Consider the following 23,831-nt stretch of genomic DNA (forward strand, 5'->3'; position numbering starts at 1 on the left):
TTTAGCATCCCCCATGAGACTCCAACATACAGCCGGGGCCGAACACCCTTGCACTAGGGTTTCACAATCAACTCGCACTTAACAAGAAATCCTTTCCAAACAAACAGACACTCCCGACAAACAGGACCTGCTAATTCTCAGTGAGGGTGCTTCTGCAGCTCTGTCCCAGTGAGGGTCAACTCACTGAGACCCTCAGGGAACAGATGAGAGCAGCAACCTCAGAGGGACAGCAGGGCTTGTTCCCACACTGCACAGCCCTGAAGACCACCAGCAGGACCCACCCGCAGGCCGGCTTTCTCTGCCTCCTACAGAGCCTGGCTCAGAACAAAGCAAGCCCAAGCCCGCAGCCCAGCCTTACACCCGCAGCCCCACAGCCCAGCCTTATTCCCGCGGCCCAGCCTTACGCCCGCGGCCAAAGTTTATTGCAGCAGCCCAGCCTTACGCCCGCAGCCCCGCAGCCCAGCCTTATTCCTGTGGCCCAGCCTTACGCCCGCAGCCCCGCAGCCCAGCCTTATTCCTGTGGCCCAGCCTTACGCCCGCAGCCCAGCCTTACTTCCGGACTTTCATGGCTTCCTCATTGTCGGGGCGGAAGAAGTTGTAGGAGCTGTACTGCTTCACAGCCTCCCGGCGATACTCCCCGACGTTGAACACTGTGGATGGGAAAGAGAACAGCCTGGATGATCGAGCAGGAAGGGGCCAGCTCACACCGGGATCATGCGATCGACCAAAGGAAGAGCCACCCACCCAACCACACCGACTTGAATGAGATGGTGTGGAAGCAATGCTGGTGCCCAGTCCTGCCCTACCCTCAACTCCTGAGGACAGCAGGCCACAGGCAGCCCGGCTTCCCCAGTCCAGCTGCAATGCCCCTGCCGCAGGCTCTGCGACGCTGTCCCCTCCAGCCAAGTCTACAATCCCAGTCTCACGATATCCTAAACCAGAGACTGAGATTGTGAGGATGGGTCGGGGGAGGCCCCAAGTCTAGCAAAAATAGGGACAACACATTTCCACCAATGGTATCAGAAAGCGAGTGGGGCCTCATGCCCACCGCCAGATCTAGGTCAACCCTTCTGCTGGTGCAGCCGCCAGGGCCAGGGCCGGGGGAATGTGTCCCATGGTTCCTGGGCACTGAGCTGGGCACAGCAGGGATGGTAAACTTAAAAACCATCCCTTCAAAAGAGGGGAGGGTGGGAGATGAGCAAGGGTTAAAAAATAACCAGTTGGGTACAATGTTCACTATCTGGGTAACAGGTTCACTAGAAGCCCAATCCCCAATCAATATGCAGTATACTCATGTAACAAACATGCACATGTACCCCTAATCTAAAATAAAATTAATTGAAAAAAAAAAAAATGCCCAGTGCCTATCCACAAGATATTCCCCATCTTGTTGGGAAGACCAAGCACAGATTCTTAAATGCGTCATCTACAACCAGCGGTCCCCATCCTTTTTGGCACCAGGGACCACTTTTGTGGAAGACAATTTTTCCATCGACAGGGAAGGGTTGTGGGTGTACGGCTTTGGGTTGAAACTGTTCCACCTCAGATCATCAGGCATTAGATTATCATAAGGAGCAGACAACCTAGATCCCTCACATGCCCAGTTCACAATACGGTTCACTCCTGTGAGAATCTAATGCCACCGCTGATCAGACTGGAGGCGGAGTTCAGGTGGGAATGCTCACTCACTGCCACTCACCTCCTGTGGCCCGGTTCCTAACATGCCACCCGGCATAGCAGTCCACAGCCTGGGGGTTGAAGGCCCTTGACCTATGGTAGGCAGTGCTTAAGGCCATCAGCAGAGGAATGTTAGCTAGGACTGAGTGTGACAGGAATGTAAAGGACTGAGATGGCCGAAGACCGCTTTGAAGGAGGTGAAATCTGAGTCGGGGCAGGATTTAGGGGAGTGGGAAAGAGAATGGCCAGTGAGGAAAAAACCCCAACAGAAGAAGGGTGTAGACACAGTGTGAAGGGGGACCTGGCTGCACAGGAGGCAGGATCAGACTCCCTGACCAGGGGACAGCGGCGCCCAGGGATGGTCCTGCCTGTGAAACCAGCAACTGAGATGGAAGGTCAAGTTTTTGCACTTGCAGGGGACTGGCCTTGAGACCCAGTCTCACCTTTTGTGGGGACGCCAATCCAGTTGAGGTAGCGAGTCAGCTTCTTGGAGATGTAGGTCTTACCCCGGGCGGGGAGGCCCACCATGACGATGACAGTGGGGGAGTTGGTCAGCTTTGGCCCACAGGCTGGAAAAACAAGCAAGAAGGGTGTGTCATCAACCAAGTGACCGGAGAAGAGGAGCAGAGGCCATGCCCAACAATAACGCTGAAGAATTTCACCAAAAATGTTTTTGAGACAGGGTCTCACTCTGTTGCCCAGGCGGGAGTGCAGTGGCCACCACAGATTACTGCAGCCTCAAACCTCTGGATTTAAACGATCCTCCAGCCTTAGCCTCCCCAATAGCTGGGACTACAAGTTTGCACATCACCACCCCTGGCTAATTTTTTTATCTTTGTAGAGATGGGGTCTCGCTGTGTTGCCCAGGCTGGTCTCGAACTCCTGGTCTCAAACAATCCTCCCAGAGTGCTGGGATTACAGGAATAGCCACCACACCCAGCATTCATCGAAATTTTCATTTCATCTCCCTATCCTGAAGCCCCTGGCATTGTACCAGAGTGGGACCAGGCATCCCTAGTGGCCACAGCCCCCCAGCCACACCCTGTCCGTCAATTCTGCCTTTAGGTTCCACTTGGCAAAGACAGTCCCAACCCCAAATTCCTGAGCTGATACCCAGGGCGCTAAACCTAGCAGGGAACCAGTGACTAACACCACAGTGGAAGTGGAATGCTCCTGCGGGTGGGAGGAAAGGATTCCTCTCCCCAGGGAGGGTGGGGCTCAGAGTCGAGAGGGCGGATTCCAACACAACATGGGGACAGAGGGGCAGGGGGCTGGGGCCCAGGGGTCAAGAGACAGACAGGCCCACCATCAATATCCGAACCTCCACACAGAGGTATGGGCAGCATTTCTGAAAAAAAAAAATCTTTAAAAAGGCAATTTTTAAAAGTAGGAGTTTACAGCCAGGCGCGGTGGTTTATGCCTGTAATCCCAGTGCTTTGGGAGGCCGAGGCAAGAGGATCACTTGAGACCATGAGTTTGAGACCAGCCTGGGCAACATAGCAAGACCCTGCCTCTTCAAATAAATAAATTTTTTAAAAAATTAGAATAAAATGAAAAGAATTTATCAAATGAAAGTAGGTCAGGGAGGCAGAATGCTGAAATTACCCCAGTGGACAGGTAAATCCTCCACCCCTGAGCCTCTCACGCCCTGTCTGACCCCCTCTTCTGGTGCCAGGCTCGGATGAATGCTGGGGCCCTGCCGAGGGAAGGGCCGGTCACGAAGCCTCACGCAGGGGCTGGCTCCACCACTGTCTCCAGGAAACCTGGAGATGCTCTTGCCTGCCAGCTCCCTCCTGGCTTCCGCTGCTACACAACGGTCTTGGCATCTCAGTACGACAAAACAGCAGGGAGGGGGGTTTTGCTCGGTTTTTCAGAAAGCAGCCAGAAGCCCCCTGTTCTGAAAGCCAAGGGCCCAGTATCTCCCCGGCTGTCGCCTGGCCCTGGGAGTCTCAGGCAAATCCTACACCCTGCCAACATGCAAGCTCCAGGGCCAGATGACACCCGCCAGCTCCCGCCTGGGCAGCACTGCCCAGCACTCACTGCCACGTGGTCAGCCTGGCTGTCCCCATCATTCCCAGACACAGCCCGCATGGCCTGCAGGAAAACCTCTGAAAGCTGCACACAGAACCAGGCAGATGTCAGACTGGACAGATGCCCCGATGTCCAAGCTGAGCAGGCTTAGGCTGCGGGAGCCACCACCCCTCAGACAGGCCGCGGCTCAGCGAAGAAGCCCCTCTGTAAGCTGGACCCCCCAACAGGGCTCCAAACTGAAGTCAATGTCCAGGATCTGCTCCCAGGCCTGGCGGCGGGGGCAGGGAGGCAGGCATGGCATGCCGGGCCTTTGTCCCCTCCATGCTATTTGGAGACCATTAGTGGCCTTCTCAGCAGGCAGAGTAAGGAGACAGACAGGCTATCAGCAGATGAGGAGACGCTAAAAGCCCTGGACTGGTATGCCCTTGGTGTCCAGTGACCTAGAACAAACAGTTCCTCGAAAACAGATGCTTTTCACTGCCCAGGGTGAGCCGGGCATCCTGAGCACATGAGTGGAACAAACAAGCACAAAGCACCCAGGGGCTTTCTTGTGTCCCCAGGGGGCACACGGAGAGATGGTGGCCTCCCTAAAAGCCAGTGAGGCACACCCCACCGTGCCCAGGGTCATTCTGGCAGCTGTAGCTGCCACATCGGAAAAGTAGCAGCAACTCCTTGGAAACAATACCCATCCACTGACCCTTCCCCCAGGCCAAGGGTCCCTCCTGGTCTTACCAGGTGTCCCCACCGCGCCGCTGCTCCTAAGAGCACCCAGATATGCAGAGACAGACGCACACACATACTCTCAGCTGTGCACATAGGCAGAATTATTTCTGTCGGAACCACGCCAAGGAAGCAGAGGCTGATTGATTTATCCAACACGGGATTATGTCTACCCACTAATCATAGGGACCGATCTCCTCTGGCAGTAGACATTTAGGGAGGGAAAACAACAACAACAACAACAACAAAAGAGCAGAGGAAATACACACGGCAAAAGGTCAGACTGGATTTCAAGCCCAAATAAACCGCCAGTCCCTTCTTGGCAAAGCAGAGCCATTCTCCCTACGCACTGGTCTCTCGAATAGTAAGATTCAAAGAGAGGGGCGTGTCGGGCGCAGTGGCCCAGGCCTGTAATCCCAGCACTTTGGGAGGCCGAGGTGGGCGGATCACGAGGTCAGGAGGTCGGGACCATCCTGGCTAACACGGTGAAACCCTGTCTCTACTAAAAACACAAAAAATTAGCCGGGCGTGGTGGCGGGCACCTGTAGTCCCAGCTACTTGGGAGGCTGAGGCAGGAGAAGGCGTCAACCAGGGAGGCGGAGCTTGCAGTGAGCAGAGATCGCGCCACTGCACTCCAGCCTGGGCGACAGAGCGAGACTCCGTCTCAAAAGAAAAAAAAAAAAAAAAAACTCACAGCACACCTCATGTTTCTAATTCTGTGACCCTCAGTTTCTTCTTCTCTTCTCAATGGGCCTTTTTACCACCAAAAAAGAGACACCCCTACCTGCCTCATCACCCTCCCTGGCAAGCCACAGTGATTAGAAAGGATAAGTATTGGCTGGGCACAGTCTCCCAGCACTTTGGGCGGGAGAGGAGGGCAGACCACCTGAGGTCAGGAGTTCGAAACCAGCCTGATCAACATGGCCAAACCCCGTCTCTACTAAAAATACAAAAATTAGCCAGGCGTGGTAGCGGGCACCTGTAATCCCATCTGCTGAGGTAGGAGAATCGCTTGAATCCGGGAGGCAGAGGTTGCAGTGTGCCGAGATTGTACCAATGCACTCCAGCCTGGGCAACAGACCAAAAGTCTGTCTCAAAAAACAAAAAAAAAAATTACTGGGTTTAACACAAGATTTTCCAAAGAGTATTTGTGTCTCGTTTCATTTTATGTAAATGTTTAATATTTTAACTTCTTTTTCACGCACCCAAAGTTTTGAAAGTTGTGAAACTTAAATGTACTTAGATGTTGACTTTAGATGTCAATTGAAACATGCCTGGGGGAGCACAGATGTCACCCTGTTACAGGGGAAGGAACAACTGTGTAAAGACCCTGGGTAACAGACTAAACACCCGAATTGAGTCTGGGGGCCTCAAGCTCAAAGTGTTGTCATGGTAACGACCATGGCCACTTGGGTAAGTCCTCCCAGAAAGTCACCAAGTCCCGGACACGGAGCTTCAATTCTGCAAGGTTGTTACGTTCACGACACGCTCGCTCACTGGGCACATGCGCCAGGTACATGCACTGGGTACCCGTGAGACAGAGGCTACTTGGGGGATACAGGGTCAGTGTGGCTGAGTAGTGCCTTTGGGCTAAGCCCTGGCTGTCTACAAGCCCGCAGTACCATTAGTGTACAACGCAGACTGCCTACTAGGGCCCATTCCCTGCAGGCAAACGTACACAGGAAGCCAAAAGAAAACTGAAGGCTGGCTGATGAACACTCAGTCGCGGGATAGTGACACAAGGAGCCAGTTATGGAAAGCAGCAGCCAGATTGATGGCGAATCCCCCACCTGGACAGTGAGAGGCTGGCACCCCCAGGTTCCTACTCCTGCTCTCCCAGCTAGATTAAGCTACTAACCTCTCCGACGGTGTGCAATGCACAGACACACAGGCAGCAGCCCGCACAGTCTGTATCCCCACTGACTCGGAATGCATCCCCAGAAAATAAACTGTAGGGGCTATGCAGGGATAAGGCACGGATTTCTCTAGGACATCACCCACCCAGCTTCCTTACGCTAGAACACCAGCAGCCGGCGTAACTCCCTACTGAGATGAAAGTCTTTCTCTCCGTATTTGAGTACCACATCAACCTTTCTTCAGACTCAGCTTCCTCGGTGTCTGTCTAAATCCTGAGCAAAGACAAGCTGGCAGTTTGTCTCATTCCATTGTTTTTAAGAGGGAAAAAAAAATGCCAGGTACACTGGCTTACACCTGTAATCCCAGCACTTCGGGAGGTCAAGGGGGCATCGCTTGAGGCCAGGAATTCAAGACCAGCTTGGGCAACATAGAGAGACCCCGTTTGTACAAAAATCTTTTTAAAAATTAGCTGGGTGCAGTAGCACATGCCCATAATCCCAGCTACTCAGGAGGCTGAGGCAGAAGGATTGCTTGAGCCCAGGAGTTCAAGGCTACAATGAGACATGATTGCACCATTGCACTCCAGCCTGGGTGACAGAGTGAGACTCTGTCTCAAGAAAGAAAGTTTGGTGCTTTAAAAGGCTGTCTTTTACCTGTTGCTTACAACCCTGCAGTGGCCTGACCAGTACTAATACCCCCTTTGCTCCACTGATGATGGCAACTTCTGATTTAATGCCAAGTCCCAAGCACCATCCATCTTAGGACTCAGCCTGGTACCCGGGATCCCTCAGAACACAGAGACTCTTGAATTTTAGTGATGAACACAAAGGAAAGCCAGACCTTGCCGGTCAAAAAGGTACTTCTTGCCCATTATGCTGACTCACAAATTCAGTAAGTCAGCAGGAGTTACAGGATGCATGCGAAGGAAGCTACGGGTTTTGTAAGAAACATTTACCACCATGCTGATGTAGCAACAGGGTATCCCGTTAATGTGCCTCTGACGCAAGAATATAATGCAGCTTATCGATACAGTAATTTTTGTTTTGTTGTTTTACTGTTCTTTGTCTATAAAAAGCAGCATCCTAGACACCCTCCTTCAGCAATAAACCTCAAGGAGGCTGGGAATGGTGGCACATGCCTGTAACCTCAGCACTTTGGGAGGCCAAAGTGGGGGGATCACTTGAGGCCAGGAGTTAGAGACCAGCCTGAGCAACATAGCAAGACCCCATCTCTATGAAAATTTTTTTTTTAATTAGCCCGGTGTGGTGGTGCACACTTGTAGTCTCGGCTACTGGACAGGCTGAGGCGGGAGCATCACTTGAGCCCAAGAGTTGGTGGTTACAGTGAGCTATGATCGCACCACTGCCCTCCAGCCTGGGTGACAGTGTGAGACTCTGCCTCAAAAATGAATAAATAAATAATAAACTCAGGGAACTCTGCTGCAGACCTCCAATGAGAAGGCTGCTTATAAAGGTGGCAACAGGTTTAGGAGAAAGAAAACCCACCCAGCTGGGCGTGGTGGCTCACGCCTATAATCCCAGCACTTTGGGAGGCTGAGGTGGGCAAATCACTTGAGGTCAGGAGTTCGAGACCAGCCTGGCCAACATGGTGAAACCCCGTCTTTACTAAAAGTACAAAAATTAGCTGGGCATGGTGGCACACGCCTGTAATCCCAGCTTCTCAGGAGACTGAGGCACGAGAATCGCTTGAAACCTGGAGGCAGAAGTTGCAGTGAGGCAAGATCGCACCACTGCATTCCAGCCTCAGTGACAGAGTGAAACGCCATCTCAAAAAAAAAAAAAAGAGGCCGGGGCGGTGGCTCACGCTTGTAATCCCAGCACTTTGGGAAGCCGAGGCAGGCGGATCACGAGGTCAGGAGATCGAGACCATCCTGGCTAACACGGTGAAACCCTGTCTCTACTAAAAATACAAAAAATTAGCCGGGCGTGGTGGCGGGCGCCTGTAGTCCCAGCTACTCGGGAGGCTGAGGCAGGAGAATGGCGTGAACCAGGGAGGCAGAGCTTGCAGTGAGCCAAGATTGAGCCACTGCACTCCAGCCTGGGCGACAGAGCGAGACTCCGTCTAAAAGAAAGAAAGAAAGAAAGAAAGAAAGAAAGAAAAAAAAAAAAAAAAAAAGAAAGAAAGAAAGAAAGAAAGAAAGACAGACCCACCCAATGTCCGAAATGCCATTAGAGAATCGAGGTAGGGTGTCAGGAAGATACCAAATAGAAATAGCGTCTTCCCTCCATTCCAGTAAGAGATAAATGTGACTATATAAACTGAAAGACACCACCACTTGAAATAAGGATGTGCGATACCCAGGCTGCAGATCTGTTTACAAAAAGGAATGTGTCTGAGGCTATACCTCAAAGCCACACAGGAGGATACCAGCAGTAGGCGGGACAAAAGAATTAATCCATCAGCTTTAGCCAAATTCCCACCCTCCAGCTCTGAATGATTCTGACAGGGATTCTTAGGCAAATCTCTCACTGCGTGCGAGACGTGCAGGTTGATGGGGTCTAATGGATCAGGATCCAAGCCTGGAGGGAGGACGCCTTGATGCACGCTGGTGTTCTCAAGATCACAACTGAGCTGATGCCAACCGATCTCAGAGCCGCCCTGGAAGTCACGGGACACTCCTCCCAGACCCGTGGGCATTCGTATACAATCACATGTATTTACATATATAGGACTAGCCTCCATTGCAGTTTACAAAGTGCTATAGAGATAATACTTGTTTTATGCAAAAGTTGTTTCTGCATTTGGACTTGGCCAAATCTCCGTGGGGATTTAAGAGCTGCATTCCACTCCACTTACAGGTTTTACACAAAGACAAGAGAACCGTGGGCCACCCCAGTTCAAGCGCATGTGACAGGGCTGGGCAACACACCCGCATCCCCCAGTCCTGGGCTACCTCACAAAGAGGGGGAACAAGACCTCTCCTGAGGGCTACCCCAGAACCCTGAAGTCCAGCAGGGTGGATCTGCTGACGTCCCCACCCAGGGCACACCACGGGGGTGGGTGTGGGGAGAGGGGCAGGTCTGGACGAGGCCGGTGATTCAGACCCGGCAGGGCTCCAGAAGAGCTGTCAAGTCCCGCGGGGGCCGTCCTAAGAAACGTGGTAGCCGGGCAACCCTGCCAGCCGCCTGAGCTCAGGCGCCTTCAGATGACCCGAAGCCACCTCAAGAGTTTGCACCTGGATCCCACGGTCACTACTCAGGCTACGACCTGACCTGTTGAAAACCGCACCAGGCGGCTCCCTGTCCAGCCCATGGGAACCGGGGCGCATTACCTGGAGAGGCAGCGTCGCCTCTCTGCGCTGCCCACCCGCCCTTTTCCGCGGCGGCGCTCCGCAGATGAGGTGGAGCTCGAGGTAACCCTCTCCCAAGAGATCGCTGGTGGCGGGGGCGGCGACCGGTGGGGCGGGGCAGGGTACTGCCAGCCAATTCCGAGCACTGGGGAATGCGTGCGCCCGGGGCGCGTGGAGCAGCGCCAACCGTGCACTCACCAACCCACCGACCCTCCCCAAAGCCGGGGACACAGGCATGGCTCCAGGTGGCTCTCCTGGCGCCCCCAGCACGGGCGCCCCCATGGCACTGGAGATGCACGGAAGAGAGAGAAGAAGAGAGAAAGAGATAACGGCAGAAAAAAAGAGTGGGAGAGGAAGGAGGCAGAAACAGAGAGAGAAAAACAGAGACATATATATCGAAAGAGAAAACAGGACAGAGAAATAGGTTATTAAGTGCAGCGAGGGGATAGGAATGCATAGCAAGGCGGGAGAGGAGATGGAAACATGCAGAGAGAGGAGATCCGGACGGTGGAAAGGGGCGGAGGCGCGAGCGGCCGGGTCCCTGGGCTGCGCTCCGGCCACGGCTGCCCGGGACGGGTGTCGAGGACAGGGATCGCGGAGGATGTGGATCCTCTCCCTGGCCTGTCCAGGCGCGCGCGTCCCTCCATCTCGGCGTACGCAGCCCGGCCGGGCTCACTCGCCGTTTCCGGGCCGGCGGGGCAGCCACGGGGACAAGGGCCACAGCGCCCCTGCCGCCTGGCCAAGGACGCGCAGCCCGCGCCTCCGCCCCGCCCCGCCGGCGCGACCCGCACGGGCGCGCCCCCCGCAGAGGGGCGTCGGCACAAAGCCTCCCCACACAATGGCCCGGCCCCGCGCAGCGCGCCCTGCAACCCGGCTCCGCGCAGCTGCACTCACATCTGGGCAACGAGGGCCGGTGGTCCACGGGCACCCAGATCTTCTGCACTCGGCTCTGGGTCAGTTCCAACGGCATCTTCGCGGCTGCGCCCGACGGCCCGCCTCCCGGGGCCGAGATCCCGACGCTGGCAGGAGAGCGGCCGCCGACCCCCGGAACAAAGGAGGAGAGGGGGGCGTGCGCCGGCGCGCGGCCGGGCGTTTCCTGCGCTGCCAGGGGAAACGTGCTTTGGGCTAAGTTCCGGACCCTCGCCTGTGCGGGGCTCGACGTGTGCTGCGAGGGTGGCGAGGCTGGGGATGCCCGGCACAGCCGGCTCGTCCGCTCGGAAAGCTCTGGGATGCTCGGGCGCAGTGACAGCCGCGCTCTCGCCACCAAGTCCTGCCGCTCGCCTCCTCTCCGGCTCGGCTGGGATACCCCGCGCACCACCGGCTTTTAAAGAGTCCGGGCTGGCCGCAGACGCGCACGTCAGCCTCGGGGCGGGCCGCATTCCTTGGGTCCCAGCCCCCTTCCACGTGGGGAGGAGGGTGGGCGAGCCGGGAGGCAGCCTGCGAGCTCCCCCTGCGGGCCGGCGACGGCGGCGCACCAGCTCCTGCAGCCCAGCCCTGCTGAAAGGTCCTGGCTGCTGTTATCCCCTCGTCCCGTTGTTCCCTCGGGACGTCTGGCACAGCTTCCCCGACTAATTCCGGCCCCTCATCTCAACTGTGCTGGCCGGGAGGAGAGCAGCGACGCAGTCCTGCACAGTGTAGACCGTGGCCCCCTTAGCCGAATCCCTTGGGAAGCTGCTTAAAGTACATCCTACCAATGCAGCTCCTTTAGGGCCGTGGAGCCCCGATACTCTGCATTCCTAACACGCGCTGTGGGGCAGGCGCAGTCCAGGTAAGGACACGGGCCAGGCTGCTCCCTGATAATACCCGTCAGCCCATCCCCCGCCACGACCCGGGCCACCCGCGGGGAGGAGGCTTCCCTGATCCTCCTTCCTCACCCTGTCCACTTTCCTGAATCCCTTAGAAACCTGGACTTGAACTGAGCCTTGCTCCCCTCCCCTAGCCCAAAGACTGGGAACCTTGAGAGGCCTGCGGTGCTGGGCACGAGGAGGGGGCGGGAAAGCCCCGGGGAGCTGAACTGAAGTGGACTGGGGCTGGGGGCAGCTGGCATCTGGTTTTCACACTCACCATGTACACTATTCAATAAACCTTTATCGCCCCGAGTAGAAGAATGAATAAAACTAGACCCATTTCGATCTGCAATTCATTACCCAAGTCGAGGGAAAACTTTTGGAGGCGGCCCCTTATTATGCAGACCCCTAAAATTCACTCCGTTATCCTGCACACCCTGCAGCTCTGCCTCCCCACTTTTTGGTGCATGCGTGCCCCGTCTCCTTTTCCGGCCCTCGCAGTTTGCACCAGCTCGCGACTTGTGATAGTCGTGCAGTCAGGTCAGAGGCGTGCGGGGAAGATCTGGGCTGCTTTTGGTGGGGAACCGCCGCCCGCGCCGGGACACGACATGGATGTAATTTTTGCAAACGAAGCCTCAGTACAGGAGCGCTGCGCCGCCTTGCAGAGAGGTGCACACTTAGCGCTGAGGCTGGGCTGTGATTGGAGGGAAGGCGGCGCTCGCTGAAACCTACACCGCGGCGGAAAAGTCTGCGCAGAGGCTGCCACACGTCGCTCACGTCCCGCATGCTCCACAGGGAGGGCGCCCGCGCCCAGGCGGCGACCAGGGCTGCTCCCGCCCCGCGCGCCCGCCCCACCCGGGCCTCCACTCCTCCCGACCCGCCGCCTGCCGAGGGGCCCCGGAACGCGCAACATCGGCCACCTGGCCTGTGCCCCGCCACCCTCCCCCACGCCTCGACCCCCACTCCCCGCTAGCCTCGACCCCCACTCCAGCACCCCGCCCCCCGCGCCGCCCTCTCAGAGCCCCTGTTCCCGCGACAGCTTTGCTGACGGTCTGGTTTCCGCGCTCTGGCGGCTGTTCAGAAACCCGATGCGTTGCACTTGGACTTGTTTTCTGCAGTGGGAGCACATGCCAGAGGCGACACCCTAAACGCCCAGGGGAGAGACCCACTCCACTCCTGAAATAAGAGTGGGCTGACCCGAAGAGGGAAACAGCAGGCAGCGAGCGCCCGCGCCACCGGGACGAGTTCCCGCCCTGGGGTTCGCGGGGGTCCGTGAGGGCTGCAGGCTGAGCGCCGGGAGAGCGGCTGCACCCCTGCAAAGAGCCCCCGCGGTTCCTGGGGAATGACGGTGCACCTGCGCGCCCGCTGCTTGCCCACCGATTTTGCACACGTACAGGCCAGGCAAGCGGACCAGGGAGCCTTCTTCCACACTCCCTACAAGCTTGCAAACACATTGCTGGTTTCAGCTCACAGAGAGAGCAGAGAGATGGCGTCTGCCCCAGCAGCGGCACATCATTAATCTCTTGACCTAGATAACGCATCTGACAGCGGTCAGCTTTTAGGGCACAGGGAGTTGACGTCCCGGAGGTCCAGCTGAACTTTCGCAGACCGGGCACTTTTCCTGTCAATAACGCGTTGTGAGTCTAGAGGGAAGACTATGTTCTTCCCCCATTCGCCTCCTGCACTTGCTATGCAGCAGGCAAAAGGAAGTTAACTCAATCCCCCTCCTGCTCCTCACATCTAAGTGCAAACGGAGTGCGTGGGAGCAAGGACGAATGCACACCTGTTTTTGTGTTTGTTTTTTTAATGGCCAGCTAGAACTGGCAGCCTTTACAGCCCCAGGTAAGTTAGGGTAGAGCCCTCATGAGAGATGAAACTGCTTCACTACAAAATCACTTATAAACAACCCAACTGCAGCTGTATTCTGGTGATTTGCTGGTTCCGAGTTTACTAGTTTGGACATCCTCCTAACTCATTCCCTAGCTCTGCTAATGCCCCATCTTCACCCCAAATGTCCAACTAGGGCTTGGCCAACTTCCCTGCTCCTAACCTGGGTATCACAAAGGCGGCCCTTCAGAAAACGCCCCCAATAATGTAAATGTTCCACTAAGACGATGATTCTTTTACAGCTACAATAACACCAACGCTAGCGCAGATCGATTATTTCTCCTAGGTCATGGTCCTAGAAACTGTGAAAGATAGAAGGAAACTTCAAGACTACCTAGTCAACCCCACTTGCTTTATGGGAAGAAGTAAAGGGAGTTGAGATTAGAGAAGTCAAGGAACCAGGTCAGAGATGAAAGAAGAAAGCCAATTAGGAGCAGAGTTTGTTGGGTTTTTTTTGTTGGTTTGTTTTTGTTTTTCCCTTCTACTTGACACAGACACAGATAGATAGCTCCCTAGGAGACTCATTATGGGGCCACCCTAACCCCAGGGTGCTTAGTGGAATCCTAATTTAGGAGCTGATCAGGCTGTGATTCAGACTCACCTAGAACAATTGAGCTGTTTGGGAAGGAAAGGTCAGAGAAGGACCTTCCGTGAGTAGAATGAGACATGAGCAGGGCAATTATTGAAAATGATCCTGGCCAGTGCAGTGGCTCGCACCTGTAATCCCAGCACTTTGGGTGGCTCAGGCGGACGGATTGCTTGAGCTCAGGAGTTAAGAGACCAGCCTGGGCAACATGAAACCCCATCTCTGCAAAAAAAAAAAATTAAAAAATAGCTGGGCGTGGTGGCTCGCACCTGTGGTCCCAGTTATTTTGGAGACTGAGGTGGGAGGATCATCTGAGCCCAGGAGGCAGAGGTTGCAGTGAGCTGTGATTGCACCATTGCACTCCAGCCTGGGTGACAGTGAGACCCTGTCACAAAAAAAGAAAAAAAAAAAAAGCAAGTGCCTGGTGAGGTGCTCACATCGCTGAATTCACTGAGTTCCGTCCAGCCTTGAGAGGACAGCGGAGTGGTTTTTCTCCAGGATCACCTTTGTTCCCACACTTCTGTGCCAGCCAATGTCATCTAACTCCTACCAGTGCTTCCAAATGCTACTGTAACAACAAACACAAGCAACCGCATTTCCATGATCCTGTGCCAGCCATAGCCAGGTTAAAACGTTCAAACCAAGCTAGGACCTACCCGCTGCCCCAGAGAGAGTGAGAGAGGTGACAAGCAATGGTAGGCTGGGAGCAATCAGAAGTTGCTCATTAGACATCAAATGTCACTGTTTGCTCTTGTGAAAAATCCCATGTATGAGGGAGAGAAGTGAGACACCAAACAAAACACTGAAACAAACCCTTCCATCATCACCAGCCAAAGACACGGGGAGGGGACTGTTATTTCAATAAATTATTTGTAACTCACACATGATTGAGAATAGAGACAGACTATCCACACACTGTCATGTCAGGGGTTCGAAAAACCAATTCATGACATGCACATAGATGTTTATACCAGCTTTATTCATAATTGTTAAAATATGGAAACAACCAAGATGTCCTCTGGTAGATAAATGGATAAACTATGGAACATCCAAACAATGGAATATGATTCCGTTCTAAAGAGAAATGAGCTATCAAGTCATGAAAAGACATGGAGAGGCCAGGTGCGGTGGCTCACGCCTGTAATCCCAGCACTTTGGGAGGCCACGGCGGGCAGATCACTTGAGGTCAGGTATTCGAGACCAGCCTGGCCAACATGGCAAAACCTCATCTCTACTAAAAATACAAAAATTAGCTGGGTGTGGTGGTGCACACCTGTAATCCCAGCTACTTGGGAGGCTGAGGCACAAGAATCACTTGAACCCAGGAGGTGGAGGTTGCAGTGAGCCAAGATTGCGCCACTGCACTCCAGCCTGAGTGACAGAGCGAGACTCTGTCTCAAAAAAAATTATTATTTTTCTACAAATATCATATATTTTTCTCCAATCTAGTGGACTTAGTGTCTCATTAAGTGGGTGTGAGGAGAATACGCAGCAGCCATAACCTGGCTCTGGGTGAAGTGACTCAAATTGCTCAACTTAAGTACCGGCAAACCCTCCGGTAAGTTTCCATTTCTCTCTGCCCTGACCCTGTCACTCCATCTCCTGTGGGCATTTCCTTTTCTTTTCTTTTTCTTTTTTTTTGAGATCGCCCTGGTTGGAGTGCAGTGGTACCATCTCGGCTTACTGCCACCTCTGCCTCTCAGGTTCAAGAGATTCTCCCGCCTCAGCCTCCTGAGTAACTGGGATTACAGGCTTGCGCCACCATGCTCGGCTAAATTTTTTTGTATTTTTAGTAGAGACGGCATTTCACCATGTTGGCCAGTCTGGTCTTGAACTCCTGACCTCAGATGATTTATCTAAGTAAATTGTTCCAGAAAATAGAAAAGAATAAAAGCAACTCTAGTCATTTCTGAGGCTAGCATAACCTTGATTGGTAAAACAAAAAGTAAAAGAAAAGTTAAAGCAGAATTTTTAGTAAGGGTAAATTTTCAAGTCTCCATGTTCTATACTTATTGTAGCTCGGGACAGAAACGGACTTCAGTGACGAGATTGCCACTGCATCCGCTAACAGTTAAAATATTAGATCGTGAGAGCCAACCATATACAGTTGACCTTGAACAACACATTTGAATCACACAGGTCCACCTACTTTCTCCTGCCTCTGCCACCCCTGAGACAGCAAGACCAACCACCTCTTCCTCCTTCCCAGTCTACTCAACATGAAGTCAACAGAGAGGAAGACCTTTATGAGGATTCACTTCCACTTAAGGAATAATGAATGTTTTATCTTCCTTAAAAAAAAAAAAAAAAGATGTGGAGGATGGCTTGAGCTTTTTGTGTATTTCTCAAAAGTTTTAAGATGTCCTAATTTATTGGTCAAGCAAAAGAAGAAGAAAAGAAAAAGTCATGTGTTGGCTAATGATGGGGATTTGTTCTGAGAAATGCATCACTAAGCAATTCTGTCATTGTGCAAACATCACAGAGTGAACTTACACAAACCCAGATGGCAGAGACTACTGCACATCTAGGCTACATGGTATAGCCTGTTGCTCCTAGGGTACAAACCTGTAAAGCATGTGACTCTACGGAATACTGTAGGCAACTGTAACACAATGGTAGGTATTTGTATATTTAAACATAGAAAATGTACTGTAAGGCCGGGTGCTGTGGCTTACGCCTGTAATCCCAGAACTTTGGGAAGCCGAGGTGGGTAGATCATCTGAGTTCAGGAGTTTGAGACCAGCCTGACCAACATGGTAAAACCCCGTCTCTACTAAAAGTACAAAAATTAGCTGGGCATGGTGGCGGGGACCTATAATCCTAGCTACTTGGGAGGCTGAGGCAGGACAATCGCTTGAACCCGGGAGGCAGAGGCTGCAGTGAGCCGAGATCACGCCATTGCACTCCAGCCTGGGGGACACAGCAAGACTCCGTCTCAAAAAGAATAATAATAATAATAATAAGTACAGTAAAAATGCAGTATAAAAGATTAAAACAAGTCAGGTACAGTGGCTCAGGCCTGTAATCCCAGCATTTTGGGAGCCTGAGGTGGGGAGAATTGCTTAAGGACAGGGGTTTGAGACCAGCCTGGGCAACATAGCAAGACTCCATCTGTGATGGTGAATATTGAGTGTCAAGAAGATTGGATTGAAAAATGATTGGATTCTTCCCTCCCCTCCCCTCCCCTCCCCTCCCCTTCCCTTCCTTTCTTCTTTTCTTTTCTTTTCCCTCTGTGGCCCAGGCTGCAATCTACTCAGCTCGCTGCTGCCCGCTCCGCGGACTGCCTGGGACTGCCGCCGCACGCCACCGCTGCCTGCTTTTTCTCGTTTGGCTGCAGGCGCGCGGTCGCCATGTTGGCCACGCTGCTCGCCAGCTCCTCACGCCGAGTGCTCTGCCCGCCTCAGCCTCCCGAGCCCCTGCCCGGCCACCGCCCCGTCTGGGACGTGGGGAGCGCCTCTGCCCCCGGAGGGCCTCTGCCCGGCCGCCCATCCGGAAGAAGTGAGGAGGCCTCTGCCCGGCCGCCCCATCCGGGAAGAAGTGAGGAGGCCTCTGCCCGGCCGCCTCCGGGAGGTGGGAGCGGCCGGCCGTCTGGGAAGAGGTGAGGGGTACCTCTGCCCGGCCGCCCCGTCTGGGAAGTGAGGAACACCTCTGCCCGGCCGCCCCGTCTGGGAAGTGAGGAGCGCCTCCGCCCGGCCGCCCCGTCCGGGAAGAAGTGAGGAGCGCCTCCGCCCGGCCGCCCCGTCCGGGAAGAAGTGAGGAGCGCCTCCGCCCGGCCGCCCCGTCCGGGAAGAAGTGAGGAGCGCCTCTGCCCGGCCGCCCCGTCTGGGAAGTGAGGAGCGCCTCTGCCCGGCCGCCCCGTCTGGGAAGAGGTGAGGGGTACCTCTGCCCGGCCGCCCCGTCTGGGAAGTGAGGAGCACCTCTGCCCGGCCGCCCCGTCTAGGAAGTGAGGAGCGCCTCGCCGGCCCGTCCGGGAGGTGGGGGCCTCGCCCGGCCGCCCCGTCGGGAAGTGAGGAGCGCCTCTGCCCGGCCCCCCCGTCTGGGAAGTGAGGAGCGCCTCTGCCCGGCCGCCCCGTCTGGGAAGTGAGGACGCCTCTGCCCGCCCCCGTCTGGGAAGTGAGGAGCGCCTCTGCCCGGCCCCCCCGTCTGGGAAGTGAGGAGCGCCTCTGCCCGGCCCCCCGTCTGGGAAGTGAGGAGCGCCTCTGCCCGGCCCCCACCGTCTGGGAAGTGAGGAGCGCCTCTGCCCGGCCACCCCGTCTGGGAAGTGAGGAGCGCCTCTGCCCGGCCACCCCGTCTGGGAAGTGAGGAGCGCCTCTGCCCGGCCACCCCGTCTGGGAAGTGAGGAGCGCCTCTGCCGGCCACCCACCGTCTGGGAAGTGAGGAGCGCCTCTGCCCGGCCACCCACCGTCTGGGAACCCCCCCCCCCCGTGGAGGAAGCGCCTCTGCCCGCCACCCGTCTGGGAAGTGAGGAGCGCCTCTGCCCGGCCACCCCGTCTGGGAAGTGAGGAGCGCCTCTGCCCGGCCACCCCGTCTGGGAAGTGAGGAGCGCCTCTGCCCGGCCACCCCGTCTGGGAAGTGAGGAGCGCCTCTGCCCGGCCACCCACCGTCTGGGAAGTGAGGAGCGCCTCTGCCCGGCCACCACCGTCTGGGAAGTGAGGAGCGCCTCTGCCCGGCCACCCACCGTCTGGGAAGTGAGGAGCGCCTCTGCCCGGCCACCCACCGTCTGGGAAGTGAGGAGCGCCTCTGCGGACCCGTCTGGGAGTGGGGGCCTCGCCCGCACCCACCGTCTGGGAAGTGAGGAGCGCCTCTGCCCGGCCACCCACCGTCTGGGAAGTGAGGAGCGCCTCTGCCCGGCCACCCACCGTCTGGGAAGTGAGGAGCGCCTCTGCCCGGCCACCCCGTCTGGGAAGTGAGGAGAGCCTCTGCCCGGCCGCCCCGTCTGGGAAGTGAGGAGCGCCTCTGCCCGGCCACCTCATCTGTGAATGAGGAGCGCCTCTGCCCGGCCACCTATCGTCTAGGAGTGAGGAGCGCCTCTGCCCGGCCCCCCGTCCGGAAGAAGTGAGGAGCGCCTCTGCCCGGCCGCCCCGTCCGGGAAGAAGTGAGGAGCGCCTCTGCCGGCCGCCCCTGGGAAGTAGGAGCGCTCTGCCGGCCGCCCCGTCCGGGAAGAAGTGAGGAGCCCTCCCCGCCGCCCCTCTGGAAGTGAGGAGCGCCTCCGCCCGCCCCCGTCCGGGAAGAAGTGAGGAGCGCCTCCGCCCGGCCGCCCCGTCCGGGAAGAAGTGAGGAGCGCCTCCGCCCGGCCGCCCGTCCGGGAAGTGAGGAGCGCCCCCCCCGCCCCGCGCCCGGCCGCCCCGTCCGGGAAGAAGTGAGGAGCGCCTCCGCCCGGCCGCCCCGTCCGGGAAGAAGTGAGGAGCGCCTCGCCCGGCCGCCCCGTCCGGGAAGTGAGGAGCGCCTCTGCCCGGCCGCCCGTCTGGGAAGTGAGGAGCGCCTCTGCCGGCCGCCCCGTCTGGGAAGTGAGGAGCGCCTCTGCCCGGCCCCCGTCTGGGACGCCCCCCCCCCCCTGAGGAGCGCCTCTGCCCGGCCACCCCGTCTGGGAAGTGAGGAGCGCCTCTGCCCGCCACCCCGTCTGGGAAGTGAGGAGCGCCTCTGCCCGGCCACCCACCGTCTGGGAAGTGAGGAGCGCCTCTGCCCGGCCACCCACCGTCTGGGAAGTGAGGAGCGCCTCTGCCCGGCCACCCACCGTCTGGAAGTGAGGAGCGCCTCTGCCCGGCCACCCCGTCTGGGAAGTGAGGAGCGCCTCTGCCCGGCCACCTCATCTGTGAAATGAGGAGCGCCTCTGCCCGGCCACCTATCGTCTAGGAGGTGAGGAGCGCCTCTGCCCGGCCGCCCCGTCCGGGAAGAAGTGAGGAGCGCCTCTGCCCGGCCGCCCCATCTGGGAAGTAAGGAGCGCTTCTGCCCGGCCGCCCCGTCCGGGAAGAAGTGAGGAGCGCCTCTGCCCAGCCGCCCCATCCGGGAAGAAGTGAGGAGCGCCTCTGCCCGGCCGCCCCGTCCGGGAAGAAGTGAGGAGCGCCTCTGCCCGGCCGCCCCGTCCGGGAAGAAGTGAGGAGCGCCTCTGCCCGGCCGCCCCGTCTGGGAAGTGAGGAGCGCCTCTGCCCAGCCGCCCCGTCCGGGAAGAAGTGAGGAGCACCTCTGCCCGGCCACCTATCATCTGGGAAGAAGTGAGGAGCGTCTCTGCCTGGCCGCCCCGTCTGGGAAGTGAGGAGCGCCTCTGCCCGGCCGCCCCGTGTCTGGGAAGAAGTGAGGAGCGCCTCTGCCCGGCCGCTCCGTCTGGGAGGTCTACAATGGAGGCCAGAAGCAATGTGGGGGCTGGACGTGGTGGCTCACGTGGCTCAGAGTGCCTGTGGTCCCGGCACTCTGGGGGGCGAGGCGGGTTGATCACTTCGGGCTAGGAGTTCGAGACCAGTCTGGCCAACTTGGCGAAACATGAAAAATACAACAGACAAACCAACCAACCAACTCAGTGACAACAAAACAGGTCTACCCTGGAGTCATACTCTAATTTTTTCTATTTTCCTCCCTTTCTGATCCTTTATCCCACTTTCTTTTTCTTCCTCTTCCTTCTCCCTCTTCTTTGTCAAATAGAGGATTGAGTTATTATCACTGATCCACATAAAGTCCCTCTCTACCTTATTTTAACTCCCACCCCCCATTTCTATTCCCCGACTTCCCATGTGTAACCTTCCTAATATGTTTGATACGCATCTTTTTGTTTGTATGTATTTTTAGAAAATGTTTATTGTTTTTGTGTGCAAAAAAAAATTAAAAAAATAAAAATAAAAAATAAATAAATAAATAAATAAAAGAAAAATGATTGGATTGAAAAATCGTGGGTGTGTCTATGAGGGTGTTGCCAAAGGAGATTAACATTTGAGTCAGTGGACTGGGAGAGGCAGACCCACCCTCAGTCTGGGTGGGCACCATCTAATCAGCTGCCAGCATGGCCAGAACAAAAGCAGGCAGAAGAATGTGGAAAGACTAGACTGGCTTAGTCTCTGAGCCTACATCTTTCTCCTGTGCTGAATGCTTCCTGCCCTCAAACATCGGACTCCAAATTCTTCAGCTTTGGGACTCTTGGACCTTTGACCACAGACTGAAGGCTGTGCTATTAACTTCCCACTTTTGAGGTTTTGGGACCTGGACTGGCTTCCTTGCTCCTCAGCTTGCAGACGGCCTATTGTGGACCTCACCTTGTGATCGTGGGAGTCAATGCTCCTTAATAAACTCCCCTTATGTGTACATCTATCCTATTAGTTCTGTCCCTCTAAAGAACCCTGACTAATCCACCATCTCTACAAAAAATAATTCAAAAAATTAGCTGGGTGTGGTGGCAGGCGCCTGTGGTCCCAGCTACTTGAGAGGCTGAGGTGGAAGAATTGCTTGAACTGGGAGGTGGAGGCTGCAGTGAGTTGTGATTGCACCAGTGCACTCCAGCCTGGGAGACAGAGCGAGACCCTGTCTCAAAAAAAGAAAAAAAAAGGCAAGCTCACGAGGCAGCACCCTGCCCATGCTGTCTCACGTGCCTTGGCTCTCAATATCTCTCCCGCCCTCTCCCCCGAATAGTATTTATCCTTAGGAAAGCAAAAGAGGAAGGCGAGCCAGAAAGCTTGATTCTGGAAAATTCCTCTCAAAGTCTTGAAAACAAGGGGCGGGGTAGAGTAGAAAAAGAGCAGGATGTTGGAACCTGCAACCGTGCCACATTAAGTAGTGAGGGGCCTCTGTGGGCAGCAGGCCACCCAGGCGCCGAGGCAAGAGACCGAGGACACGAGCTGTTCCAGTATAATAAAATATAAAACAAGAATAGTTATACCAGATATAGATCTTAGATATGATTTTATATGAATATCATTAATCATTAGTTTGTAGCAATTACTCTTTATCCCAATATTATAATAATCCTCGCTCTATAATCATAACCTAAGAAAAACCAGGCCATATAGAGATAGGAGCTGAGGGGACATAGTGAGGTGTGACCAGAAGACAAGAGTGCGAGCCTTCCATTATGCCCAGACAGGGCCACCAGAAGGCTCCTTGGTCTAGCGGTAATGCCAGCGTCTGGGAAGACGCCCGTTGCCGAGCGGACGGTGGTCTAGCGGTAGCATCGGTGTCAAGGAAAAACACTGGCTACTTAGCAGACTGGGAAAGGGAGTCTCCCTTTCCCCGGGGGAGTTTAGAGAAGACTCTGCTCCTCCACCTCTTGTGGAGGGCCTGACACCAGCCAGGCCCGCCCGCAGTTATCCAGAGGCCTAACCGTCTCCCTGTGATGCTGTGCTTCAGTGGTCACGCTCCTAGTCCGCCTTCATGTTCCATCCTGTACACCTGGCTCTGCCTTCTAGATAGCAGTAGAAAATTAGTGAAAGTACTAAAAGTCTCTAATATGCAGAAATAATGGCGTAAGCTGTCTTTCTCTTTGTCTCCTCTCTCTCTCTGCCTCGGCTGCCAGGCAGGGAAGGGCCCCTGTCCAGTGGACACGTGACCCACGTGACCTTACCTATCATTGGAGATGACTCACACTCTTTACCCTGCCCCTTTTGCTTTGTATCCAATAAATAACAGCACAGCCAGACATTTGGGGCCGCTACCGATCTCCACGCATTGGTGGTAGTGGTCCCCCGGGCCCAGCTGTCTTTTCTTTATCTCTTTGTCTTGTGTCTTTATTTCTACACTCTCTCGTCGCCGCACACAGGGAGAGACCCACCAACCCTGTAGGGCTGGACCCTACAGGCCTCACCTCCCCAAAGGAGACCACCATCTGCCATGAGAATAAGTGAATGGAAAATGGACTGAGAAACTCACGTATCATGCCACCTTGGCTCTGCCAGAGTAGCCAGTACAGTAGCCCGAATTCTCCCTTCCCTGCCTCGCCACACACAATGGCCCCTAACTCCCACCTACCTTCTCCCCTAGGAGAATTCTGCGGGTAGCCCCCCAAATACTCTCTGCTGGCAGTTGTGATCCTCCTGGAAGAGAACCACGTTTATCTGCATTCTCTTACCAGTTTGGTTGGTGACTCAGTCTCCCTGGGTGCACTGCCAAAACCAACTTCTAGAGGAAGGTCTGAGTCCTGGGCCACAGTGACCCCATGCAGACGTGGCCAGCCACCCAGGAGGCATGTCAGGGTTGCAGGGGCCCTTGGATACATGGATCTTGCTTGTTTTCATGCTAAGCCATGGAACTATGACCTAGAACATGAGTAGCTTTGTTTCTTGCCAGACAATTTCTCAATATTGTGCAGACCCAGACACAACAAGATGAAGAAAACTCTAGACATCTGTGAGGCCCAGATAAACCCGATGGAACAGCCCTGGGCAAAGCCCCACTCAGGGTGGGGGAAACATGGCCACTACTAATCCCTAAACCACCCCGCCCCATGTCTCCTGTCTAAGGGTCTTCTATGACGCTGACACCACCTTCTTCCAAATCGTGGATGAAAAAGGAACAGGAGGCAAGCGCAGTGGCTCACACCTGTAATCCCAGCACTTTGGGAGGCTGAGGCAGGCAGATCACTTGAGCTCAGGAGTTCGAGACCAGACTGACTAATGTGGTGAAACCCCGTCTCTACAAAAATACAAAAATTAGGCCGGGCGCGGTGGCTCACGCTTGTAATCCAAGCACTTTGGGAGGCCGAAGCGGGCGGATCACGAGGTCAGGAGATCGAGACCACGGTGAAACCCCGTCTCTACTAAAAATACAAAAAAAAATTAGCCGGGCGTGGTGGCGGGCGCCTGTAGTCCCAGCTACTCGGAGAGGCTGAGGCAGGAGAATGGCGTGAACCCGGGAGGCGGAGCTTGCAGTGAGCCGAGATCGCGCCACTGCACTCCAGCCTGGGTGACAGAGCGAGACTCCGTCTCAAAAAAAAAAAAAAAATTAGCCGGGTATGGTAAGAGATGCCTGTAATCCCAGCTACTCGGGAGGCCGAGGCAGG

General features: G+C 55.5%; 1 protein-coding gene across 5 annotated transcripts in view; it reads right to left on the bottom strand.

Moving 5' to 3' along the window:
* The window catches only part of PFKFB3 (6-phosphofructo-2-kinase/fructose-2,6-biphosphatase 3), a 93,729-nt gene that overhangs the window by 19,743 nt on the left and 50,155 nt on the right, over positions 1-23,831 (bottom strand). For 3 of the 5 annotated variants that reach the window (XM_030819343.1, XM_030819344.1, XM_030819342.1), the window contains exons 1-3: positions 10,490-10,948; positions 2,121-2,246; positions 554-650 (exon numbers count right to left, since the gene is read on the bottom strand). In XM_030819343.1, coding sequence (XP_030675203.1) covers positions 554-650; positions 2,121-2,246; positions 10,490-10,565 — 299 coding nt within the window. In that variant the 5' untranslated portion in view covers positions 10,566-10,948. Of the gene's footprint in view, positions 1-553; positions 651-2,120; positions 2,247-10,489; positions 10,949-23,831 lie in introns of those variants that run through there. The other 2 variants (XM_030819346.1, XM_030819345.1) reach the window with 1 other exon arrangement.

This window comes from Nomascus leucogenys, chromosome 9, assembly GCF_006542625.1.
Source record: "Nomascus leucogenys isolate Asia chromosome 9, Asia_NLE_v1, whole genome shotgun sequence".
Classification (NCBI taxonomy): domain Eukaryota; kingdom Metazoa; phylum Chordata; class Mammalia; order Primates; family Hylobatidae; genus Nomascus; species Nomascus leucogenys.